The 21,184-nt window shown below is 49.1% G+C and overlaps 1 protein-coding gene across 1 annotated transcript; it reads left to right on the top strand.

The window, feature by feature from the left end:
* Positions 1-539: 539 nt before the first annotated feature.
* LOC144129768 (neprilysin-1-like) lies at positions 540-2,486 on the top strand. The gene has a single exon (XM_077663844.1). It carries the CDS (start codon positions 540-542, stop codon positions 2,484-2,486), a length of 1,947 nt encoding a protein of 648 aa, XP_077519970.1.
* Positions 2,487-21,184: the final 18,698 nt, after the last annotated feature.

The raw sequence follows: 21,184 nt of genomic DNA, 5'->3' as shown, positions 1-21,184 counted from the left end.
ACTGGCCAATGCAACGCACATCGCTGAATTGTCCCAACCCAGTGACGTCATGTGTGACAGCGCACTTGGGCGACGACTTCCCGGGACACATGCATGAACTTCGTTTTTCAGAATGAGGCGTTGGTCGGGCACTGCGAGCTGTTTACTGCCGCTTCTCAGGTCGCAATGCTTCCTGCATGACTGAACTATAAACATCTGGGAGAGAAGTGCTACTTGAAAAGCGAGTGTATCTGAAAACGAAAAAAGTGGTATATAACTATATATATATATATATATATATATATATATATATATATTAATTTTTAAGGAATAATTTTGAGCAGGCCAAAGCAAGTAAGTTATACCACGCTGCGGGAAGTAATTCTTATTTCTGTTTGTATCATTCGCATGCCGCATTTCTGTTGTGTTGCACACAAATTAAAGCATCGTATTATATTTCGGTCCAGGGCACTGAGGACTACTCTCAGAAATTGCGCCGCCTGAAGACAGTCGCCGTGCGTCTGCTAAGCCATCGCTACAGCAGAAAGGCCACGGTCTGCATGGTGGTCGGCTTCGCCCTCTTCCTCGTCATCATCTACTTCGTCCTCAGAGCGCTCTCCTCGCCGGCCAGCAGAGACTCGCTGTGCTCCAGCGACGACTGCCTCGACCACGCTCGCCAACTCCTCCAGTCGCTGGACACGTCGGTCGATCCCTGCGCACACTTCCACGCCTACGTGTGTGGCCACAAGGCGGTGCTGCACCGAGAGGCCGTCGACGACCTCCAGTACGCCATGCTTGTCGTCTCGAGCGCCAGCCGTGCCGTCACGCCGTCGCCTCCCCTCAACGGCGCTTTCCCCGCCGCTTCCAAAGCTATGGCCGCCCTTTCGACTTGCCTGGAGGTGTCCAGCGCGCAGTCGGCCGAACCTTTCGTGAGTTTCATGAAGGCGAGGGGGATGCTGTGGCCGGCGGAGCGGCTGAAGGCCAATCTGAAGCTTGTCGACGTTCTCGACGTTCTCCTGGATTTGACCATCAACTGGAGGGTGGTGCTGTGGTTCGACGTGAAGCGGACGTACCTCACCGAAGATTATGGCCTCGTCGTAGTCTTCGGGGAGCCGGGCCCACTGCCGGTTCTGCGAATGCGGCAGGTGTCGACGCTGGACGGCGTGGCGTACGCCAATGTCGTCAAAGGCGTGTCGCATTTTCTGACCAACGGAAAGATCCAGCTAAGCGACCCCAGCATCCAAACGTTGCGTGCAGATGAAAACGCCGTCAGATCAGCTCTGCTGTCAGCACCCGTGGATGAGCACGATGTCCTGCTACCTCTGCACCGAGTTCACCAGCTCTTCAATGAGAAGCTCTCCTTGAACGAGCTGCTGGGTGTCATCGGCAAGCACTTAAAATCGATCTCCGGAGTGTCATTGGAAACAAAGATTCTAATTGTCAGACGTCACTCGCTTACTCAGCTGTTAAGCCTATTCGAAGTCATTTCCCCCACAAGATTGTTCAGCGTTATCAGCTGGATGTTTTCGTACGCCTACGTCTGGATGTTGAACACCGGCTTCGGGTCGCTGGCAGCCGTCGAGGCAGAAAACACGTCCGACCTCGTGCAGTGCTTTCTCGCCGTTCACGAGTCATTCGGCATCGTCCAGGCGTCGCCGTTGTTCCACGCATTGTTCGACGCCGACAGCCTGAAAGACGAGGTCTTTGCGGTATTTAACTCCACGTCCAAAGCGCTAACCAACATGCTTCAGGCTTCAGAAATGATCTCCAACCTGACCAAAAAGGAGGCCGCCCTGAAGATAGGCGCGCACATACGCGTTAGGCTGTTGCCTCCTGAGGCGTTCATGGCCGATGACGTCCTGGACATGCTGTACGTCAACTTTCCGGGCGGCGGCAACCGCACCTTCTTCGACACGTGGCTCAAGTCGAAGGAGGTCCTAAAGGCGACGCTGCCTGACCCATTCCACGACAGGCTGTTGACCGCCCGTTACCGCAGGATGTCGGGTAGCGCATCCTACTTCTACTCCCTGAACCTGGTCTGGCTCGGCCTATCGGCGCTGCTGCCACCGTTGTACCGCAGCCGGGGCTCCGCCCTGATGACCTACAGCGGCCTGGGCTACCAATTCGCCCGGCAGCTAGTCAGGGCCGCTGACGAGCGCGGTAGGAAGATGGACTACTCCGGCCTGGACATCTCCTGGTGGGAGCAGCACGGCAGCTGTGCCCTAGACGCTGCGCAGACCGCAGAAGAGAAGGCGACGGTGACCGACCTCTTCGCCCTGGACGTGGCGCTGGAGGCGCTCAAGACCTCTGGCCATGACCTGTCCTCGCTGAGGATCAAGCAGATGGAGGAGTTTTCGCCAACGCAGATGTTCTACATCAGCTACTGCAGCCACTTCTGCGACAGCCCGGCGGGGCCGGACGAGTGCGACTTAGCCATCAACGCCTCCGACTTTGCGAATGCCTTCGGCTGCCAACGCGAGGCTGCGCGGACCTGCCTGTTTGCCTAGGGGACGTGCTTGGTGGCGACCCTGGACGTGCACATGCGTACAATATATCTTAATCACCACTTAACGTTCCTTTTTCGTTGTGCACTCTGTGTAATGTTTGATTACTTTTCCTTAGGCAGTTTATCGCATTCATAGCGTCGGAGTTGCTTTTAAGAGCGTTTGCAAAAAACTCTTTTTTGTTAGTTTTTGCTGTAGCACAGAAGCGCGCGCACTTGTTTGTAAAGTATATGCCTCCAGGCTCCAAGCGGCAACGCGAAGTTGCTCGTACTGAGGTTTTGTAGATTTCACTGCGCTGATCTGAGTTAGGATGCTGTGCTATCTGCTGAACATTGCCATTCTCGTATTTGTTATTGGTATTGTATATCTGCGGACGCATTTTTGTTAATTATGTTGTCATGATGTTTTTTGCTTCTCCAACAACTGGCAACGTGCAACTGTTGGCATTTTTTGTGTTACATGTGCTTCGCCTGTTACGCATTGATTCCTTTCCGGCTGTGTCCACCTGTTTGTCACCAGCGCATATAAATTCATACCTTTAACGCAGTGGACGCCCGGTTCCTACTTTCATTTTGTTCTTGTCGTTGAGTGCAATCCTAGCGTGTTGAAATATAGTCGTCTTTTTCACTGCATTTCTTGTGATGAACCACCCTACTGTAGGCCCAGCTGAAGGAGTGCCTAATCGGCGTCTCATGTTAGGATAGGCGTGCCGCAAAGGAAGATAGCTGCTATGCAGACCTAACTATAATGTGCTAAAGGTGCCCCTCTGCCCGTTTCACTAGCATGGAGTTTCTCTAACGGCGTTGCTGCGTTGACAGCGACACCGTGGACAATGTACCTCATGCATATGGGGCATATGGCATACCTAGCCGTAACGTACGCTTGCATTGTGGACAATGTACCTCAGGCGGGCTCTCAGCTGCGACTGCGCAGCGATATATCTGTGCGCCCTTCGGGGCCATCGGCGCGTGCGAATGCAGGTGCTATGCTAAACCTGTCTAATAATGGGCTCGCAGATCTAACGGGCTCATTTATCTTGCAAGATGTCGCGGCCCAGGCCTCATAGCGTCGCTTGACCTGCCGAACTGCGAGCTACAGGCGTTGTCGACAGGAAGCAAGCATTACAAAATTCGTGCGACGGCCGGACAAAATCAACATAGCGCTGTTACGGCATTCGTGGCTGAGCCATTTTAAGAGTAGCGCCTGGTGACAATTTTATATCCGATTATAGAAACGGAGGTTAATAAGCACGCAATTGAGCAATTTTCGTGAGTACACTAAAGAGAAGACGAAAGCACTGGGCAAGCCCCAAAGCTACTAAAAGCGTTTAATTCAAGCAATCAGACGCGCACGAATGCGGGAAAGTATACCTGTGACAGGCTGCTTTGAAGTGCGCACACACATACCCATGTTCTGCACGCCCATGTTTTCGCAGAGTAGCGTCCTCTTCTTCATGCCAGTTGCCTCGCCTCACAATAGGCGCCCCACAGTGTGGGTCTTTTAATTCATGGTCAGTCGTCCGTAATATATTAGTGGGTATAATGTACATAGCAGTAAACGACTCTCTAATGTCTCATGCGGCTGACTGTAGCTGTACGAGAAAAACCGCATTTCGTCAAGAAATTCGTTCAAGCTGGAAGGCCTCCGTTCTGCTGCCGCTCTTTTATATCCTTGACTACGTTATCTCTTTTATCGCATTTTTTACTCGTTTTTACGCCTGGCCACCATTTGCAACCTTCAGCAGGCCCACACTATCCTCCATCACAGTAGTTCCTTGCAGCACTACCAAAGCTGCGATGAGTGCGCAGGCGACGTTGTGAGCAGCAGAATGCAGAGCCAGTATAAAGCAGGCACATGAGATAGCGTGCTTTAAGGCGCGCGCATGCGCCGAACGCGCATAGCTAGCCGTAACGTACGCATGCATTGTACTCATTTTCCCCAGTTTAGCGTGCGCGACTGTTCTGTACGTTCTTGGAGGCAAATTCTAGAGGCCCGTGTACTGTGCGATGTCAGTGCACGTTAAAGAACCCCAGGTGGTCGAAATTTCCGGAGCCCTTCACTATGGCGTCCCTCATAGGCTGAGCCGCTTTGGGACATTAAACCCCATAAACCAAACCATCTTCTGTACGTTCAAACATCGTTTCCAAATTGGCGGCTTCCTTCAAAGCAGGGCCCCTCGCTTCGGGCTGAATTCGTCGTTGTTACTGTCGTTTTCAGTACGTTCACTGGCCATAAATGGGCCACTGAACTTTCGCTTTCGTCTATTCTCGCCTATAAAAAAACATATGAGCTATACATTCGCTTTATTGTTTATTTCGAGTGACGATTCCGCCGCTTATGGTCCTAAAAGGATCATCGGTTTGTTGACAAAAATGTTTCTCGTTTTAACAACCAGATGGCGCCACTGCGCTGAGTCTATCCTTGCGTCTCCGTTTTCATACGCTGAACGAAAAATACGAACTAGAAAAATGGCGTAACATCTCGCAGAATGCTTGCATTTAGTGCACGCTAGCGAGCATACCCTTATGGTACACAGACATCGTCGACTTACGCACTTTTCTAACTATATCTTTGTACGTCGCGAGCAGATGACAGGTCGCGGAGAAGAACGTTTATCGCGCTGTCCTGATTGATTGGCTGAAGAGGTCTCTACCTTCCATAGCCCAGCCTGGCGCAGCGAAGGACTTATGAGATTGAGTTATACCTGCCGATTCGTTTTTCTTGGGACCATCCACGGGAGCAAAAATGTTCAGCTGCGCCTGTCAAACAACAAATGGTTTCTTTTGGCATGCGGTCTTTGGGGCATTATTAAGGGCCAGGTAGCACGCAAGATCTTCAAAACGTTCATTTTAGAGATAAAACAGTTATGAGGGATTTTCAACCAAAATAAACGCTTTCAAGAGATCTTTTACTGCCAGGATTCGATCTGTCCTAATAATACGCTTAAAAGAGGACTTTAGAATGGACGGGTCCTATCTCTGCCCTCTCAATGACGTCTTAAAGGCGATTAAGGTTTTGGCGGGAAAGGCATCTTATTTTGGCGGGCTTATTGGTCTCGGTATGGACACCGGGCAGACGGCTGGTTCTATGTTAGCCCTATTTAAGACGCCTTATAGACAACTGAAGTGTTGATGGCAAATTGCACTCCATTTTGGCGGGATTTTCGGGTCTTTGGTGCACGAGCGTGAAGACGGGTTCTTTTACTGCCCTCTATAAGACAGGTAATAGACGACAGGCATTTCCGCACAAAGGCGCATCTAATTCAGACGGGCTGTTTCGGCCCTCAGGGGGCATGCAGTTGCCTGTCTCGAAGCTGGCGGGCGGCGGCGGCCCCGCCATCTTTGCGGCCTCTACTGTGCACGCCTGAAACGTCGCGCGCTCTCTTCGGAATTCCTACACCAATCCTGATTCATATGATGTGAAGGTTCCTCACCGAGGTGCTACCTTTGGGGGAACCTGTGTTCGCACGTAACCCTTACCACAACTCTGCCGCGTTTCAGCAGCGGATCCCTCGTCGCTCGTCCGGCTTCTCCGCTGCACGGCGGCCATTGCTTGTGTCTTCATGCGCTCGCCCCGCTCTTCGCGCCACCGCTATGCGCTAGTACTCTGTGGACCTCCCATCGTCGCCCTCCCGGTACTCGTCCTGCAGCGGTCTTCGCGCGGATCTTTGCGTGCCTGCAGCCCTATCCGCGTCGCTGCCTATGTATACTGCAGCAAGGTTACACCGGTTGTTCCTTCGTCCTTCGCAAAGTTTCCTCACCGCACGGTGGATATCGCTCGCTCTTCCTTCCGACTCTTTGTCGCTGTTCGACCTCTCCCGGCGTGCAGCTGCCATCGAGCACGCACACCTCTTCGCACCATCGCTGTGCAGTGCATGGTTCCTCGGTGATCTTGTCCTGCTCGCGCGGCGTTTCCACCGTGTTGCGTCCGCGCGCCTCTGAGTGTATACCATTTATACCAGTGCCTCCGTCCGACCTCAGGGAGCTGTGGCCACGTCCACACGCGCTTCGTCACTTACATCTTTTCTGGAGCTGTTGCAGCTGCAGCGTCTCATCTGAGCTTAGGATGTCTCCGTGCTCTGCTGCTACCTGGGCGAAGTTGGTGGCGGTGAGTGGTGGACAGTGCTTCCTGGATTGGCCGCAGCGACTCTATAGTATCTTCGAGGGCTGATGTCGCTGCAGCAGATGAGGTGACCTGCTAACTGCCGCATACACCACCGCAAGTGGGCCTCGAGACCCCTCTACTCTTGCGGGTGTCATATATGAATTTACCTGCCACAGGACGTCCCACCGCCCGCTGTCATTGTCCTGTACCAGCTGGGGTGCGCGGCGCTAAGTGTGTCATTCGACCCATCTCTCTCATATGTGTCCTTGATTAGGACTCAGGAACCACATTACCTCATACTCGCTCCGCGTCCCCCTCTGCCTGTCTGTCTTTATAGGCACCCAATCCCCCGCAACCCCGGTCTCCAATCTCGAGTTCCTAGCAGTGCTTGTTTTAAATGACAGCAGAACTGTAAGTCTTTATGCCCCAATATTGTCACAGTACTCCTCTTATCTTGTTCGCATGTATGATTGTGGCTTAATTCGCTTCTTTTATCAAGTTAGTATACATAATCTGTTTTCGCTTTTTCTAATTGATCCGCCGTGCTTTTCCACTTTCCTCGCCTTCGAAGGCGAGGAGACTACATAAGCAAGGCGAATCAAATCCGGACAGGCGAAGTATGCGTGCACATATGGTTTACACCGGACTGTAGCTGTACTAAAAGCACCATTACTTTCTTCTCAGAGTCGAAGCTGCCATGTGCACGCCAAACAGAAGGCGCATTCAACATCTGAGTCAAAACAATGTCGACGCATTTCCTTGCGCGCGTTTCGCTTAACTGGTCTGTTTTTGAGTTGCAGCGTATTGGTCAATAACTTTGCTGCTGATACAAACTAATGCGGGATGAGTATGCCACGCAATCTGTGCAAGGAGGCGCGAAAGTTCACCATCTGCTTGTGCCTCATTATTTTTTTAAAAACTGGTTTGGGTCGCTACGCCACGGACGATGCGGTCAAGGTTATTTTAATTTTTTTTCTTGGTCTGCCCACGACCTAACGAATATTTCGCGGCATAACAAGCGCGGTCATACATGTGCGTACCACCGCGACTAAGTAAAATAGCAAGTCTCTGAAGATTTTGGATGGGATCTTACCTGTTTGTGTCGTAAAGATGTTTTTTTTTTCTGATGCACCATTCGTCTGCATCAGAAGCTGGTGATATGACTTATTCTATAGGTATGCTCTATTTTCTCCGCTACCCTATTTAGTTCAGCTTGCTCAGATGCTGCTTGTGCCGTTTGTTTTTGATAAGATCTTTTATTCATCTCAATAAAAAGCATGTTTTGATATTTTTCTCTTCATTTACGCGGACTAGCAGCTGCTGACGCCAGCATCAAGCTTGCAGCGTGAGGCAGGATTTTTGTGCAGAGCACAGTGAAAGCTTGATGTGGACCCACAGGGCTTTAGCTCCTCTTTTGGTGAACAAAACGAACAAAATTCACGGAAACAAAATGGGGGCTACAAATCGCATTTCCAATATATCTTCTAAAGTGCCTGAATTCGTATAGAAAAGGTCATCCTGCTTCTCATTCCTAGACGTTTTTTTAACGACGTTTGGAAGAGGTATTCAGTCGACCACATTTAGAGGTTTGCTGCCTATAGAAGACGCATTATGAGACGTCTTTTGACCCGCACATTAGGCGAGCTATACGACTTATATAATATTTTAACCAGCCGAAAACGGATTTTCCTCACCGTTTCCTAACCGTCTGTTTCATTTCGGATAGTTGCTCTCAAGACGTCTCATATCTCAATTTGTGCTACCTGGGGAAAGCTTGCTACGGGTTACCCCCTTTTCACGGGCTCATTTAGTGTCACTTTCAACGAGTGACATTCGCCTAAAGTGTCATCGCCGCAGTATATCACACTGTGAGCTTTAGTGGCACTCGCGGCAGAACGCACTTTCCTCGTAGTGAGTAAAGTTGGCGAACTCACTCCACTTGGTCCGACAAGGGGAGTGTGTATTCTCAACAGCAGTGCTCCGACATCTATTTATTTATTTACATCATTCTGTAAGCCTCATCAGAGGCTGTTACAGGAAATGGCGAAATTCAATCCCCCTCCCCCCCCCCCCCCAAAAAAAAAAAAATACAGGAACAAATGCAGGCATAGGGAAATAAACAAACTGAGAAAAGACATTGCCGCCACACAGCAAGACAGCATTTCGAGTGGCAAGGCGACAGTACATTCTAGGGAGCATTCGTGTTTGAAATAAACATTAAAAAATTGTTTTGACAATAAAAAGGTCTTCAAATCTTAAACATTTTTTAGTTGTCCTTTTAATGAGAACTCGTTTAAATCATCAGCAACTAAAAGCAATGCGCACACTTGAACAGCTACTCTCGCTCTGCAAGCGACGGCGACGCCCTTCCGCGATAGGCCTAACGAGTCCGCAGAGTTGGTGCGTGCAATATCGGCGATTGTGGAGAGCGAATTCCTATGTTTTAGCGAACACAAATGAACAAGGGGTGTAGCTTTGACAAAAGTGACCTGAAATCGACCGTTGCTTGCATTACAGGACGCGCATGCACTGAACGAGAAAGCGCCGGTGGGACCAGGCTGCAGCTCAATGCGGTTGTGTGGTTAACAAATAAGGACGCTTCAGTTAATGCGAACGGTCACCGAACACGCTTCTGGATAAACTGATTCAAAGTGAAGTATTCGTCTCATCAGAGAAAGCAGGGACGATAAGCGAGAAGCGCGGGTCCTACGCGATGCCGACAACCCGGCCACCAAGTGTATCCCAGGCGCGCGATCACAGCGGCGCTTCATGTATACAGAGCTGTCGCACAGTGTAAACAAGCAAGGGTACAACCGGTACAAAGATGAGAATAATTACGATAACTAACGCGGAGCTTACGATTTATGCCACGCAAACGTGCACTTGTAGTTTGTACACAGCGACGTAAACAAGATGGAGTGCAGTCGTCCTCATCGGTGCAGTGCTGGGGAAATTTCGCGATTATGCGGTAACTGTTCAGGGGTGTACTATGATCTTCACGCACTCATCTAGCGTGTACACAAAATATTTTGCTAAAAAAATGAGCACAAAAAAAAACGAGCAACACGCATGAAATTCAACATCCACAGAACCGAAGCAGTCCGGCGTCGCTGTGGGCGGGACGGAGCGATGGCGGTGCCTGTTCGTCAGTGCGGATATATGGTGGCTTGCCACTGTATTGCCCATTGTGCGGGCTCTGTTCGAGTTTCGGAGCCATCCCAAAATCTCGAATGTCTTCGCGGAGCTCCGCTGACTGGAATGTATCTCAGCCGAATGCGATTAAAAAATTCTTATTGCAACACAAGGCGGCAGTCGAGTCGAATGACATTCGGTTGGAAGGCATTTGAAACGCCCTTGTAGCAGGGGTATAACTCGTCTCGGATTGTGATGCTTTTTGTAGTTAACATTTAAACAGATGTGAATATGTAACTGAAAATTAACTCGGAATATTTAGATTTGAGATAAAATTGTATATCTTATTTACGCGAAAACTAATCCGTGCTGCAACATCCATCGCTACTGCCATTATTTTCAAATCACACTGCTTTTTGCGTGTTACAGCGCGCACCGAAGGTGTGATTCGTTCAAGGGAAGTAGACTTCGTGAAAGTGTCACTAAACTTGGCCGTGTGACAGGTATATAATTAGCTGTGTCAAGAGGTCCTGAGGTTGCTAAAGTGGCCACCTTCGGTGCTGGTTCCATTCGGGAATACCGACTTTTCGCGCCGACCACACGTCCTCTAATTAAATGATTTGAGCTTTTCAAACGGGGTCTAATTTCAGGCGACTCTGTACTAATAGCACAACGTTGGCAAGGGTAAACTTCACCTTCCGCATGCATGTGGTGATGCGACACTTTTTATGCGAAAGCATTACTAGTCCTATAAAGAGAAAAGCCGGCGGTGTGTGTGTGCGTGTGCGTGCGTGCGTGCGTGCGTGCGCGCGCGTGTGTGTGTGTGCGTGCGTGCGTGCGTGTGTACTCGCTGTTGGTAAAGAAAATCTCAGCGATGGCAATTCCATTCCATTCCAAAAAGTTTTATTTCCATCAGAAATGGAGACCCCCTACTCCCTACCCCTGGCGCGCAGGCCTAGGGGCAGGGGCCGGGGCCTCCGCGACTAGATGCAGGCAAAGAGTTGCTGGCTCTTCGCGGCCTCTACCGCCATATGGATGGCTTTCCTCTGCATGGCGGGGTCCGCGCTTTGCAGAAGGGTCTCCCAGGCTTCTCTACTATTTATTCCTTCATTGACCCCTGGGGAGTGTGTGCATTGCCAGATTATGTGGTCGAGGGTCCCCCTCTCCCCGCATTCCTTACATTTATCGTCTATGTCTTCGTCTTTCAGGACGTGTGATGCCCATACCGGATTTATGTAGTTTCCTGCTTGTAATCTGCGCCAAGTTGTTGCCTCTCTGTTTCCGAGCTCTTTTTCCGGTGGAGGGACAGTTCTTCGCTGTAATCTGTAGTTTTCTATTATCTCCGTGTATGTCTGTAGTCTCTCGTCAAGCTCCTTGTAATCGGGTGGCTCTGCTCTTGCCCGGAGGTAGAGATCTCGGGCTAAGAGGTGCGCCGCCTCGTTGCCTGGAACTGACGTGTGAGCTGGTGCCCATATGAGACTAATTTTCCTATCAATTTTCCTTCCAACTAGTATTCGCACCGCTTCTGGTGCAACTCTGCCCCTTCCGTAATTGTAGATGGCTGTTTTGCTGTCGCTTATTATGTAACTTGCCTTGGTGTCTACGCCAGCAAGCGCTATTGCTACTTGTTCCGCTACCTCTGGATTGCGGCTGCGTATTGTTGCTGCCGAGATTGCTTTACCTTGGCCATCTACTACCGAGGCTACTGCTGCTCCCAGTTTGCCGCTCGCCGCATCTGTGTATGCCACTGTCTCGCAATCAGAAAAGATGACGTCATCAAGTGGCCGTATGACGTACACAGCAAGCTGAGCACCGCCATTGCAGAAAATCATATACATGTCGTCGATCTATATATTACTACACACTGGCCGACCTCCATGCTGCACCAGCTTTCCCGATAACATTCGCACCAAAACTGCGACGCAACCGTTTGTCGTATACAGCGTTCCGGGTGGTGTCATACCATGTAATCGTAGAAAAGAACTCTAATGCATGTACAAATATTACTGGTAAACAAAGATTACGCGTAATCAAATTTCTTTAGAGCACATGTTTGTACCATTATGTTCACACATTTTTCTTCGTACGAGGCGAAACACACAGCAGAACATTGCTTTAGCCGCTTAGGATATATATCAGCCACGCTACACGCATGCCTTGTGCACTCGGGCACCGATGACCAGCGTGCACTTTTCTTTTTTTTTTCTTTTTTTTTTCAATGAGGGTTGCAGGGAGAAGTTGCGCGATGCTCTTCAGATGGTGTCGGCTGTTCCTGCCAGTGACCATGTGCCCAACCGGGAAGCCTCGCGATGGCAAGAGACGCAGACACATGGCGAGTATCGTTGCAAACAAACACCTCCTGACAGAGAGAATGGGGTCAGCCATGATTTACTGCATAGTCCGCGCCTAGAAGTTCAGCACAACGCAATTGCTAACATTTAGACGTGTATAGTCCGCGGACTGTATACCGAAATATACGGCAAATGTCTGACGTAGATGGTGCACTGACAGTGGCAAGTTGCTGCTCTGATATCAACTCAGTTTCATGGTTTATAACCGAAATTCGCAGCTCCAAGTCGTGGGTATGTGTCAAGTTCCATTATCTTCCTTTTTTTTTCTCTCGCACAGATATTACTTTGCTGATGCCAATACGGGATGTTTCGACCTGAGCTCCTGGCAAAAAACAAGCAAACAAATGTAGCTTATTCAGGTGTAGCACTCGTTTCCAGTGACAGCGCACTGCGCTTCTGCCGACAGTTTTCAGGGGGTGTAGCACGGTTACCCCAAGTGCAAAATACGGTCGATGCTTCGGACATCGGGTGCTTTAATCGTGCACGACCCATTTTCACCCTCTTAAACACTACTTAGGTATAGTTTGCGGGTTGTAAATGCACACTATCGTCGCCTACATTCCTCGCAAAGCACAACGAGACCTATAGCTGAGTGACACAAGTATGATTTATGTTCATGTTTTATGGCGTTTAACGTCCTAAAGAGACTCAGACTAGGATAGACGCCGTAGTGGAGGGCTCTGGATAATTTCGACCACCTGGAATTCTTTAGCGTGCACTGACATCGCACAGTACACGAAGCCTTAGCATTTCGCATCCATTTAAATGTGACCGGCGCGGCACTGTTCGAACCCGCGTCTTGTGGTCAGCAGCCGGGCACCATAACCACTCAGCCACCGCGGCGTCCGACGTAAGAATCAATTCCTTCTAAAGCTATAATGTATAGTCACTACCACCCGTGTATCTCAGCTCTGTCGATCTCAGCAGCCTCTCCTGTTCGCCTTTTTTTTAGACGTGGCTTAATAATAATAACAATTGGTTTTTGGGGAACGAAATGGCCCAGTATCTGTCTCACATATCGGCCACACCTGTACCGCGCCTTAAAGAAAGGGATAAAGGAGGGAGTGAAAGAAAAAGGCAAGAAAGAGGTGCCGTAGTGGAAGGCTCCGGAATAATTTCGACCACCTGGGGATCTTTAACGTGCACTGACATCGCACAGCACACGGGCGCCTTAGCGTTTTTCCTCCATAAAAACGCAGCCGCCGCGGTCGGGTTCGAACCCGGGAACTCCGGATCAGTAGCCGAGCGGCCTAACCTCTGAGCCACCGCGGCGGGTAGACGTGGCTTCCTCTTTCGCCTTTCGGTAAGTGCCTGACGCGCGTTCGAGCTGCGTCTTGAGGCCGCGTTTGTCCCCTGCTTTTATTGGCCTACTAAGCATTGCACTGGAAATGATAACATGATCCGAAAGAGCGTGGGAATCTGTCCCTGCGCGGAAAAAAAAAAGCATAATAACAATAAAGCACCGGGGCCACACATCAGCTCCTTGGTGTTTCGAAAACGAATTCATCGGCTAAAAGGCGAGACAACCCTCTCGCAGCGCCCGCGAAGGACCGTGACGAGCCTTCGGACAGTTTGTCGTTTTCAGCAATAAAAGAGGGCAGGCCGCCGAGACACCGCAGCCACAGCGGCCGCAGCTGAAGAAAAGGCCCAGGGTGGCCAGATCAGTTTCCCGATCCGGCTTCGGAGGTCGGCGGCCGAGGGGGAAGCGGAAGACGGTTGCCGGCGGCGCGGGAGAGAAAGCCGTCACCGGGCGCCCCGACGGCACCTACCGCTGGCGAAGAATGGGCGACAAAGAGGCCGCCCCGCTCTGCCCCGGGGGGTGCTTCCGAATTGCCCAATAATTGCCGCCCCTCAAAGGCAGCACCCGCCGGTGCACCCGCGTTGACACCGGCACTGTGCGGACTTCTTCGGATTCTTTCGACGCCCTGTTTGAAAGTAGCAACGCGCACTAATTGGTTTCTTCTATGCGTTTCTCTCACGGCGCGAGAGGGAAAAAAAAGAAGGCATGCCTTGCAGCATGCTGCTTCTTTTTTTCGCCTTGTCCCCCCCACAAGTGATTCCTGCAACAGCCCCAGTTTTTATGGCGCTGGCCGCCGCGGAGTCACCCACGCTAAGGGGAGGCGCCACTCCTGTTGTTCTTTCCCCCTCCATCTTCCAAGGTCGGCTGGCCTGTTTGTGGGCGAGTCTTGTTTGCAATCTGTCCCATCTCCAGAGATGTTCGTCCTTTCTTGCTTTCAGCTGCCCTTGGTGTGGTCTGTGGCATGACTCCTTCGTCCCCCCCCCCCCCACACACACACCTTTTTTTATTTCTTTCTAGATCAGTAGGGCACCGAGAGGTTGTCCTACTGATACAACCGCTTGTCCCCACGTGCGCGCCCGAGTCGTACCGCCCCTTGTTAGGCCTGGCGCTTTCAAGCGGCTCACAGCAGGGGACCCCGCTGCGGTTTGTGTCGTCTGCAGCCGGACGCCGAGCAGACGACGCTGGCCCAAACTTTGCGAGTGCAGGGCTCACGCGTTTCGGTTGTCCCAGTGTGGTCATCTTGCTGGAGTAAAATTGTCAAACGCGAGGAGACGGCCCCGCGCCCCTTGTAATAAAGCACACCGGACACATGTGGCAATCTGAAAAGGTGTATGTGGCTACGTAAATTCACGCATCCTGTAGACATGTACAGTTTTTGCCACAGGTAACCGATCAACGAGGTTTGTTTCTTAACCGAGTAGCGGGCACCTTTGGCACGCAAAAAGCTCTAAATATGTGCGAGGTAAGGAGAACCATTGTCCTCACCTTTCGGGAACTTTTGGCTCGTAGGATTGTTGTAAGGTCTCCAGGATACGGCCCAGAAGCAAACTACGTTGCTCGGCTACTTTTGCCAAAGGGAGAACGCATGCTACACGCACTTGTGAAGAACTGACAAATCAGCTTTGAAGTACGATGTAGGTGTGAACATTATCAAACAGGCTGCATCAAAATAAATAAACTGAAGGCAACCTAGAGAGCAGCACATCGTCAGAAGATTAATATTAATGACGTGGTGACAGTGATAACAACGCAGAAAAATTCGCAGTTAAATAGCTAGCGTGAGGCAGAGAAAAAAAAAAGATAACTACCGCTAATTTCTTGCCGACAAACCATGTCGCTTAGGGCGTCGCTTATAGACGGCTTTTTTGTTTGTTTGTTTTGTGCAAAAGCCAAACATCGCGAAACATAAGGTTTAGGCTTAGCAGTGAGCCTTTTTCTTCTCCTCCTCCCCATCCCCAGTGCAGAGTAGCTGACGAGATATCAATCTTCCTGGCCGACCTTTTGCCTTCGTTTCGTTAAATTTATCTACCTATCTATATGTGTTTCTGTGACGCGAGTATGTTCGAATTGTCACAAACGAATGCTGAGTTAAGCATTGCGGACCTGAGCAGTTATTTTACGCAGGCTCGTATATTATCCTCTGTTAGCAAGTATAAGTCATCAGGGTGACATAAATACTACTAATTCGGAGTTTTTTCATGAGCGGTAGCTTTTGTATCGGGCATAACAAACATGCAGATAACCTCGCTGGTGGTCACTTATGAAAGCGCCTGTTTAATGTTCCATTTCTTTATCTTCAAAAAGAAGACAATCATAATCATTTCTTTTTGTAGTTTCGCGGGAGCAGACGGCTAAACTGCGATTTCTGTCTGGATTTCTATGCGGGAAATTTATGCAGCAGTATTTTCTCTTATCAAACTGATGCTTTGGCTTCTTTTTCTGTCCTCGCTGACACCTTTCTTTTGGTCCGTTAAAAAACAATACTTTTTCTTACAGAATGCGCAGATTCCGAAGGAAAGCCGCGGTGACTCTACCACCCTGATAGGAAACCTCAAATGCACTGTATACACAGAAGGTGAACGGGACACTAAAACAACTTAAGTCTGCGGTTATTCTCCGCCCCCATTCAGGAACAACGCACGCAATTCTTCCACGACAAAAAGTAGTCCGTTGTTAAAACCTTTATTGTTACGTAAACAAGGAGCTGATCACACGAAAAAAATTATAAGCTCTAGAACTGTGATAGCTAGCTTAATTGTTTGACAAAGGCAAACATTAAAAAGTTGATTGCATTTACTCTTGTGATTGGCTAGCGGAGTAATACAGGACGCTGCGTACAGTGGCCCAGTGTTACGAACATTTTTTTTAATTGTGCTAAGACGGTAGCAAATTTAAAAAAAAAATCGTGGAGTCAGGATACACGCAAAGCCCATGGCTTAAAATTCTTTAAAAAAGAGGTAGTCACTGCTACTTTGAGGGAAGCAACAGCTTGTCACACACATCGAGTGTTTCACCTAAGATGTTCTGCAGTTTTTAAAAACAGGTTGAGTTAGAAGAGCTTTTTTTTCGGCATAGCATTGTCAGCGGTGTAGCGCATCAGAAATTCAGAATACAGTTAACGTGTGCTATGACTAGTAGACTGGTTAACTATTATTGAATAGTTAGCTATTGATCTATTGCTGCGAAAAGCACTCGACGGCAAGTAGCTGGCAGGTTTGAAACAAACCCTGAAAGTCGTGGAGGGACCCGAGGTAGCTGACCCCGGGTTAGTTTTTCCTGTCTCCGGCGTTCGGAGCCTGTTGCGTTTGTGGGTGGTCGGGCATCCCGTGAGCGGGGCCGCACCATTGGGCAATCTTGACGCCTTCGCTGTCCTGACCAAGCAGGCCATTAAATAAATGAAGGATCAGAGCAAGAACTCGCTGTCTCCATTCCCATCCCAATTCCCATAACCCGTTCATCCAACCCCTTCCGCTATGTCCCAGGGGAGACCAGGGGAGTCTCCCCAGGCCCGCTCCCCCGGCTGTGGGTCGCTATGTAACTTTATACCCCCCCCCCCCCCCCCCCTCATTTTTTTTCCATTTTCCCCTCCTACGGTTGGCAAAAGTATACCATTGCCTTCGGGCCTTTTCATTTATTTTAAGGTTGGATTAAGCCTGTTGTACGTTAGTGGTGTAGGCAGCGGATTAATATATTTCATTCTTTCTAGGTTGCCCCAACCTAACAAATGTTAGTCTCCTGGTTTATTGAGAGACGCTTAGCCCACGGTAGGTAATATCCATATCAGTTTTTAAAACTTTGTAAGTACAGTGACGCTGGGCACTGTGCCCCAACAAATCATGGCTACGTCACGCCAAAATGCATGCGCTTTCGAGAATCTTGCAGACGAAGCAACCTCAACAGTGCACGTCACCCGTCGAAACAGCCAAAATTTGTTGTGCCACAGCACCGAGGGTAACTGCGTTTTTGAAAATTTAGAAACTGATAAGAATATTAATTACGATGAGCTACTCGCCTCTCAATAAATAATTAGAGTAATAGTTAACAGTTAACTATTCAGTATTAGTTAACCAGTCTACTAGTTAGCACGCCGTATTCTGATGCGCTACATCGCTCGCAATGGTATATGCCGAAAAAAGCGCTGTTCTAACTCGATTTATTTTTTAAACTTCAGAATACCCTACGTGAACACCCGGCGTGTTTCTACCTAGATGGCAACTGCAGGTAGCAACAGCAACTAACTCTTGCACCTGAAGTGTAAGTGCAAAGCTTATTTCGGGACGTGTATATTTTCTGGCCGCTATTCGCAAATTACAGAAAAGGAAAGAGAAATGAATAAACATGAAATTCACAGAATTTAAGCTCATGACCTTCGGATCAGGAACCAAGCCCGAATTTCTGTAGACCACCGCAGCAGACAGTCCAATTCAAGAAAGAATAGTTTTTTTTTTTTTACGAAGCACAGATGGTGGTCGGGTGTAGCTATCGCATTTTTGTTATAAGTATTTTTCAGGCAGAAACATGGTGAGTTTGCTGCCCTGTGCTTTTGAAGCAGGCTGTGGTAAGGCCTAAATCATATGCTTAAGTACAAGTGTTTTTTCTTTCTCTTGAACGATCGATCCGACACGTCTGCATCTCCCGACAGCAAGCTATATACTAGCGTACTGCGCTCTTGTCCGTTCTATACTTGAGTACGACGTACTGCGTTGGTTTCCGTGCATACAGTGATGCATAAATAAGTTAGAAAGTGTTCAGCTGAAAGCAGTCAGGTTTGCTTTTAACAAATATCCTCGCAGCGACTCTCCTCTCAACTCTTAACCAAAGCAAGTCTCGCCACTATTAGTAACCGCGCCCGAAATTCGCGCCTCAAGTTCTTCTCTCTTCTTATAAACGGTGCTCTAAAAATATATTCCACGCTTTGCTTAGTTTCTTCACAAAAAAGAAATGCCAAAACAAAACATTCGCAGCATTGAATAGACTATAAATTTCATATTGACATCGTTCGTTATTAATTTTTCCCGCAAGCGATCAGGAAATGGAATATGTTACCCGAGAATGTTGTTAATTCTGAATCTCTGGGCAGCTGTCTTTCCATCCCGTCATAATTGTTTATTTGGACCATTGTACTGTGCCACTTGTTAAGAAATGCTCGTTTCATGCTGCGCACATATAATATTATTTTATTAAGAAAAATAGCGCCAGCCAAAAGAAGACGTACAAAGGAAACTGGGAAGACAAGAGGAAAAAGGTTGGACTGACAACTGTTCTGATCAGGGCACAAATATATACAGGGCACTGAGTCACATAACCATCGCACAATCACCATCCCACTCAACCATTCCTTGTGGAACAAATATAATAATCATAAAAAAATTACAAAGAGCGCATTGACCTTCAATCATTCATGGGTATCTCGCGGCTTCGGTTGCCTATTGTCAGTGCTGAAATTCTTGTCGATAACAGGTGATAATTGCGAAATCAGAGCCAATAAAAATAAAACAACAAAACAAGAAACTGAACGCTTTCAGCGCCTAACGACCCAAACAACATCAAGCGGAACAGAATTCCACTCTTCGGAAGAAACATGGCTGTTTCTTGTGAAGTCCTTGTGATTATAAAACAGTATCCACGAAGGCAATTTCGTTTCCTTAAAAGGGCAACAGAGCAGTCACTACAACAGGCGTCGCCTTTCTTTATAATCAGAAAGGCCTCAAGTACTTCACGTGCCATCTTATCGCTAATTCTGGCCAGAATCCTGGTACCACCCAGCACCGGCTCACATTTCCACTTTTTGCAGTGAAGGGGAAAATTCGACCCAGTTCCCTTTCCTAACGATTTATGGTGCTACCATGCCCTATCATTGACACAACGGCCCATTTGGCCTATGTAGACCCCTCCACATGACAGTGGTGCTTCGTAAAAAAACACCAACCGCACCAACTCGCACTGGGGCTTCTTATTTCGCCCGATACGTGCGCACAGTTACCTTGAGCTACCCCTAAAAACAAAAGCTGCGGCTGCGTGCTTGGTGTACCAATCCCACACGAACCCTGGAACACAATATACAGCAATATACAGCTACTGCCAATGTGGCTGATAACTTAAGGTAACGTAAGATGCGGGGTTTACGCAATCTGCACGGAAAAGGCAGGGTGCGGGGGTGACAACGGCGTTTGTATATTTTAAAGGTATTTCAGCAATCTTGGCCTTTAACCACTGGCTCTTACGCCATTCACCCTGCTCGAGGATGTGCCATTGTTCAGATTACGGCTAGAGCTACTTTTTGCTCGTGCGGGCACCACCTGTCGCATTTACTGTTCTGGATTGTTAAAAGAGCCTAAGTGGCCCCTTGCAGTTGAAATAAAACATATCTGTCACGTAAATAAGTGCAACCCAGCCTCGCACCCTCATCATAAGCCGAAGCTTTAGATAGTTTTAGCGTAGCGGAGGCGTACGCAGCTAGGCTGAATGCGTCTTCACTACGCTAAAACTATCTATTGTGTTCGATAGGATGTGAAAGAGCCGCAGAAACCGTCTATGGGTCGATTCTCAAATTCAATTCAATTAAGTTCTTTATTTCCCATGTACACACGGAGAGGGTCGAGGGAAAAAAGCCAGTACGATTTGGCTTGACGTGCCCCTCGGCCCCTACACACAGGGTAGCAGGCAAGATGAAGAGCAACATATGCAATGAAGATAGGGGATGAAACAGGGATAATAACAAACAAAAGAACAGACAGAAAATATCGCAGGCCGCCGCGGTGGCTGAGTGGTTATGGCGCTCGGCTGCTGGCCCGAAAGACGCGGGTTCGATCCCGGCCGCGGCGGTCGAATTTCGATGGAGGCGAAATTCTAGAGGCCCGTGTACTGTGCGATGTCAGTGCACGCTAAAGAACCCCAGGTGGTCGAAATTTCCGGAGCCCTTCACTACGGCGTCCCTCATAGCCTGAGTCGCTTTGGGACGTTAAACCCTCATAAACCAAACCAGAAAATATCGCAAGCAAAGCGCGTCTGAGGTTACTTCAAGAACGCCATTTCATGAAAGAATCTAGAAGAAGCAGTGAAATATGCATGTTACAATCTAAAATGTAGCAAATGCACTCTGTATTTAGCGGCACACTCGAGACACCTAAACATTTGCAGCATGAAACTTATTTAAAAGACGGGGTAACGTGTTTGCTAGACTATGTGTACCATACTTTGGGAGGGGGGGGGGGGGGGGGGGGGTCCGGCGCAGTGACATTTGGTGAAGCGACAAACTAACCTTTCTCATGGTGCTTATTCTGGAATTTAGGACCGTACTTATCGCATGGCTTTCTCTCGCACTGTTGAAGAAGGTGCTGTCGGTGGGCGATCAGGGAACCGCTGGAAGGTAACCGCTGGAAGGATCACGACCCGTATTCAGTGCGTTTTAGCGGACGGCTGCTATTGACGTTTATGGCTGCGACAGTGCTCTGGCTCTGTACAAAGGAGCACCACCGCTGCAGCCCTTAGGAACAGCAACAACAAGCATCAGCCTCGGGCGCCGCGGCTACGGGGGAAAAAAAAAAGCCACAGAGCAGGCCGCTTGAAAGGCGACGGGGTCTGCTTTGCGCCTCGATGAGCGGTCAACGGGACAGAGGGGGAGGTGCGGAGACAAATCGCTAGCGCTAACAGCTATTAAAGCGTCCCCCCCCCCCACCCCCAGTGTTTTGGTGACGTACCACCATTCTGCATACCTGCACGTGCACTCCCGACGCACGCATTCAGGAGCAGAAGTTATCAGAGCTGAGAAAAGTGGAACGCGCATGCATCAGCAGCCCGAACCCATTGGCTCA

The sequence above is a fragment of the Amblyomma americanum genome, chromosome 4 (genome assembly GCF_052857255.1).
Source record: "Amblyomma americanum isolate KBUSLIRL-KWMA chromosome 4, ASM5285725v1, whole genome shotgun sequence".
In the NCBI taxonomy this organism is placed as follows: domain Eukaryota; kingdom Metazoa; phylum Arthropoda; class Arachnida; order Ixodida; family Ixodidae; genus Amblyomma; species Amblyomma americanum.
The sequence above is the reverse complement of the archived record's forward strand: the minus strand, read 5'-3'. Positions and strand labels throughout refer to the sequence as shown.

What these genes read in the sequence shown, in the direction of transcription:
- LOC144129768 (XM_077663844.1), top strand. Translation starts at nt 540, where the DNA reads ATGGTGGTCGGCTTCGCCCTCTTCCTCGTCATCATCTACTTCGTCCTC.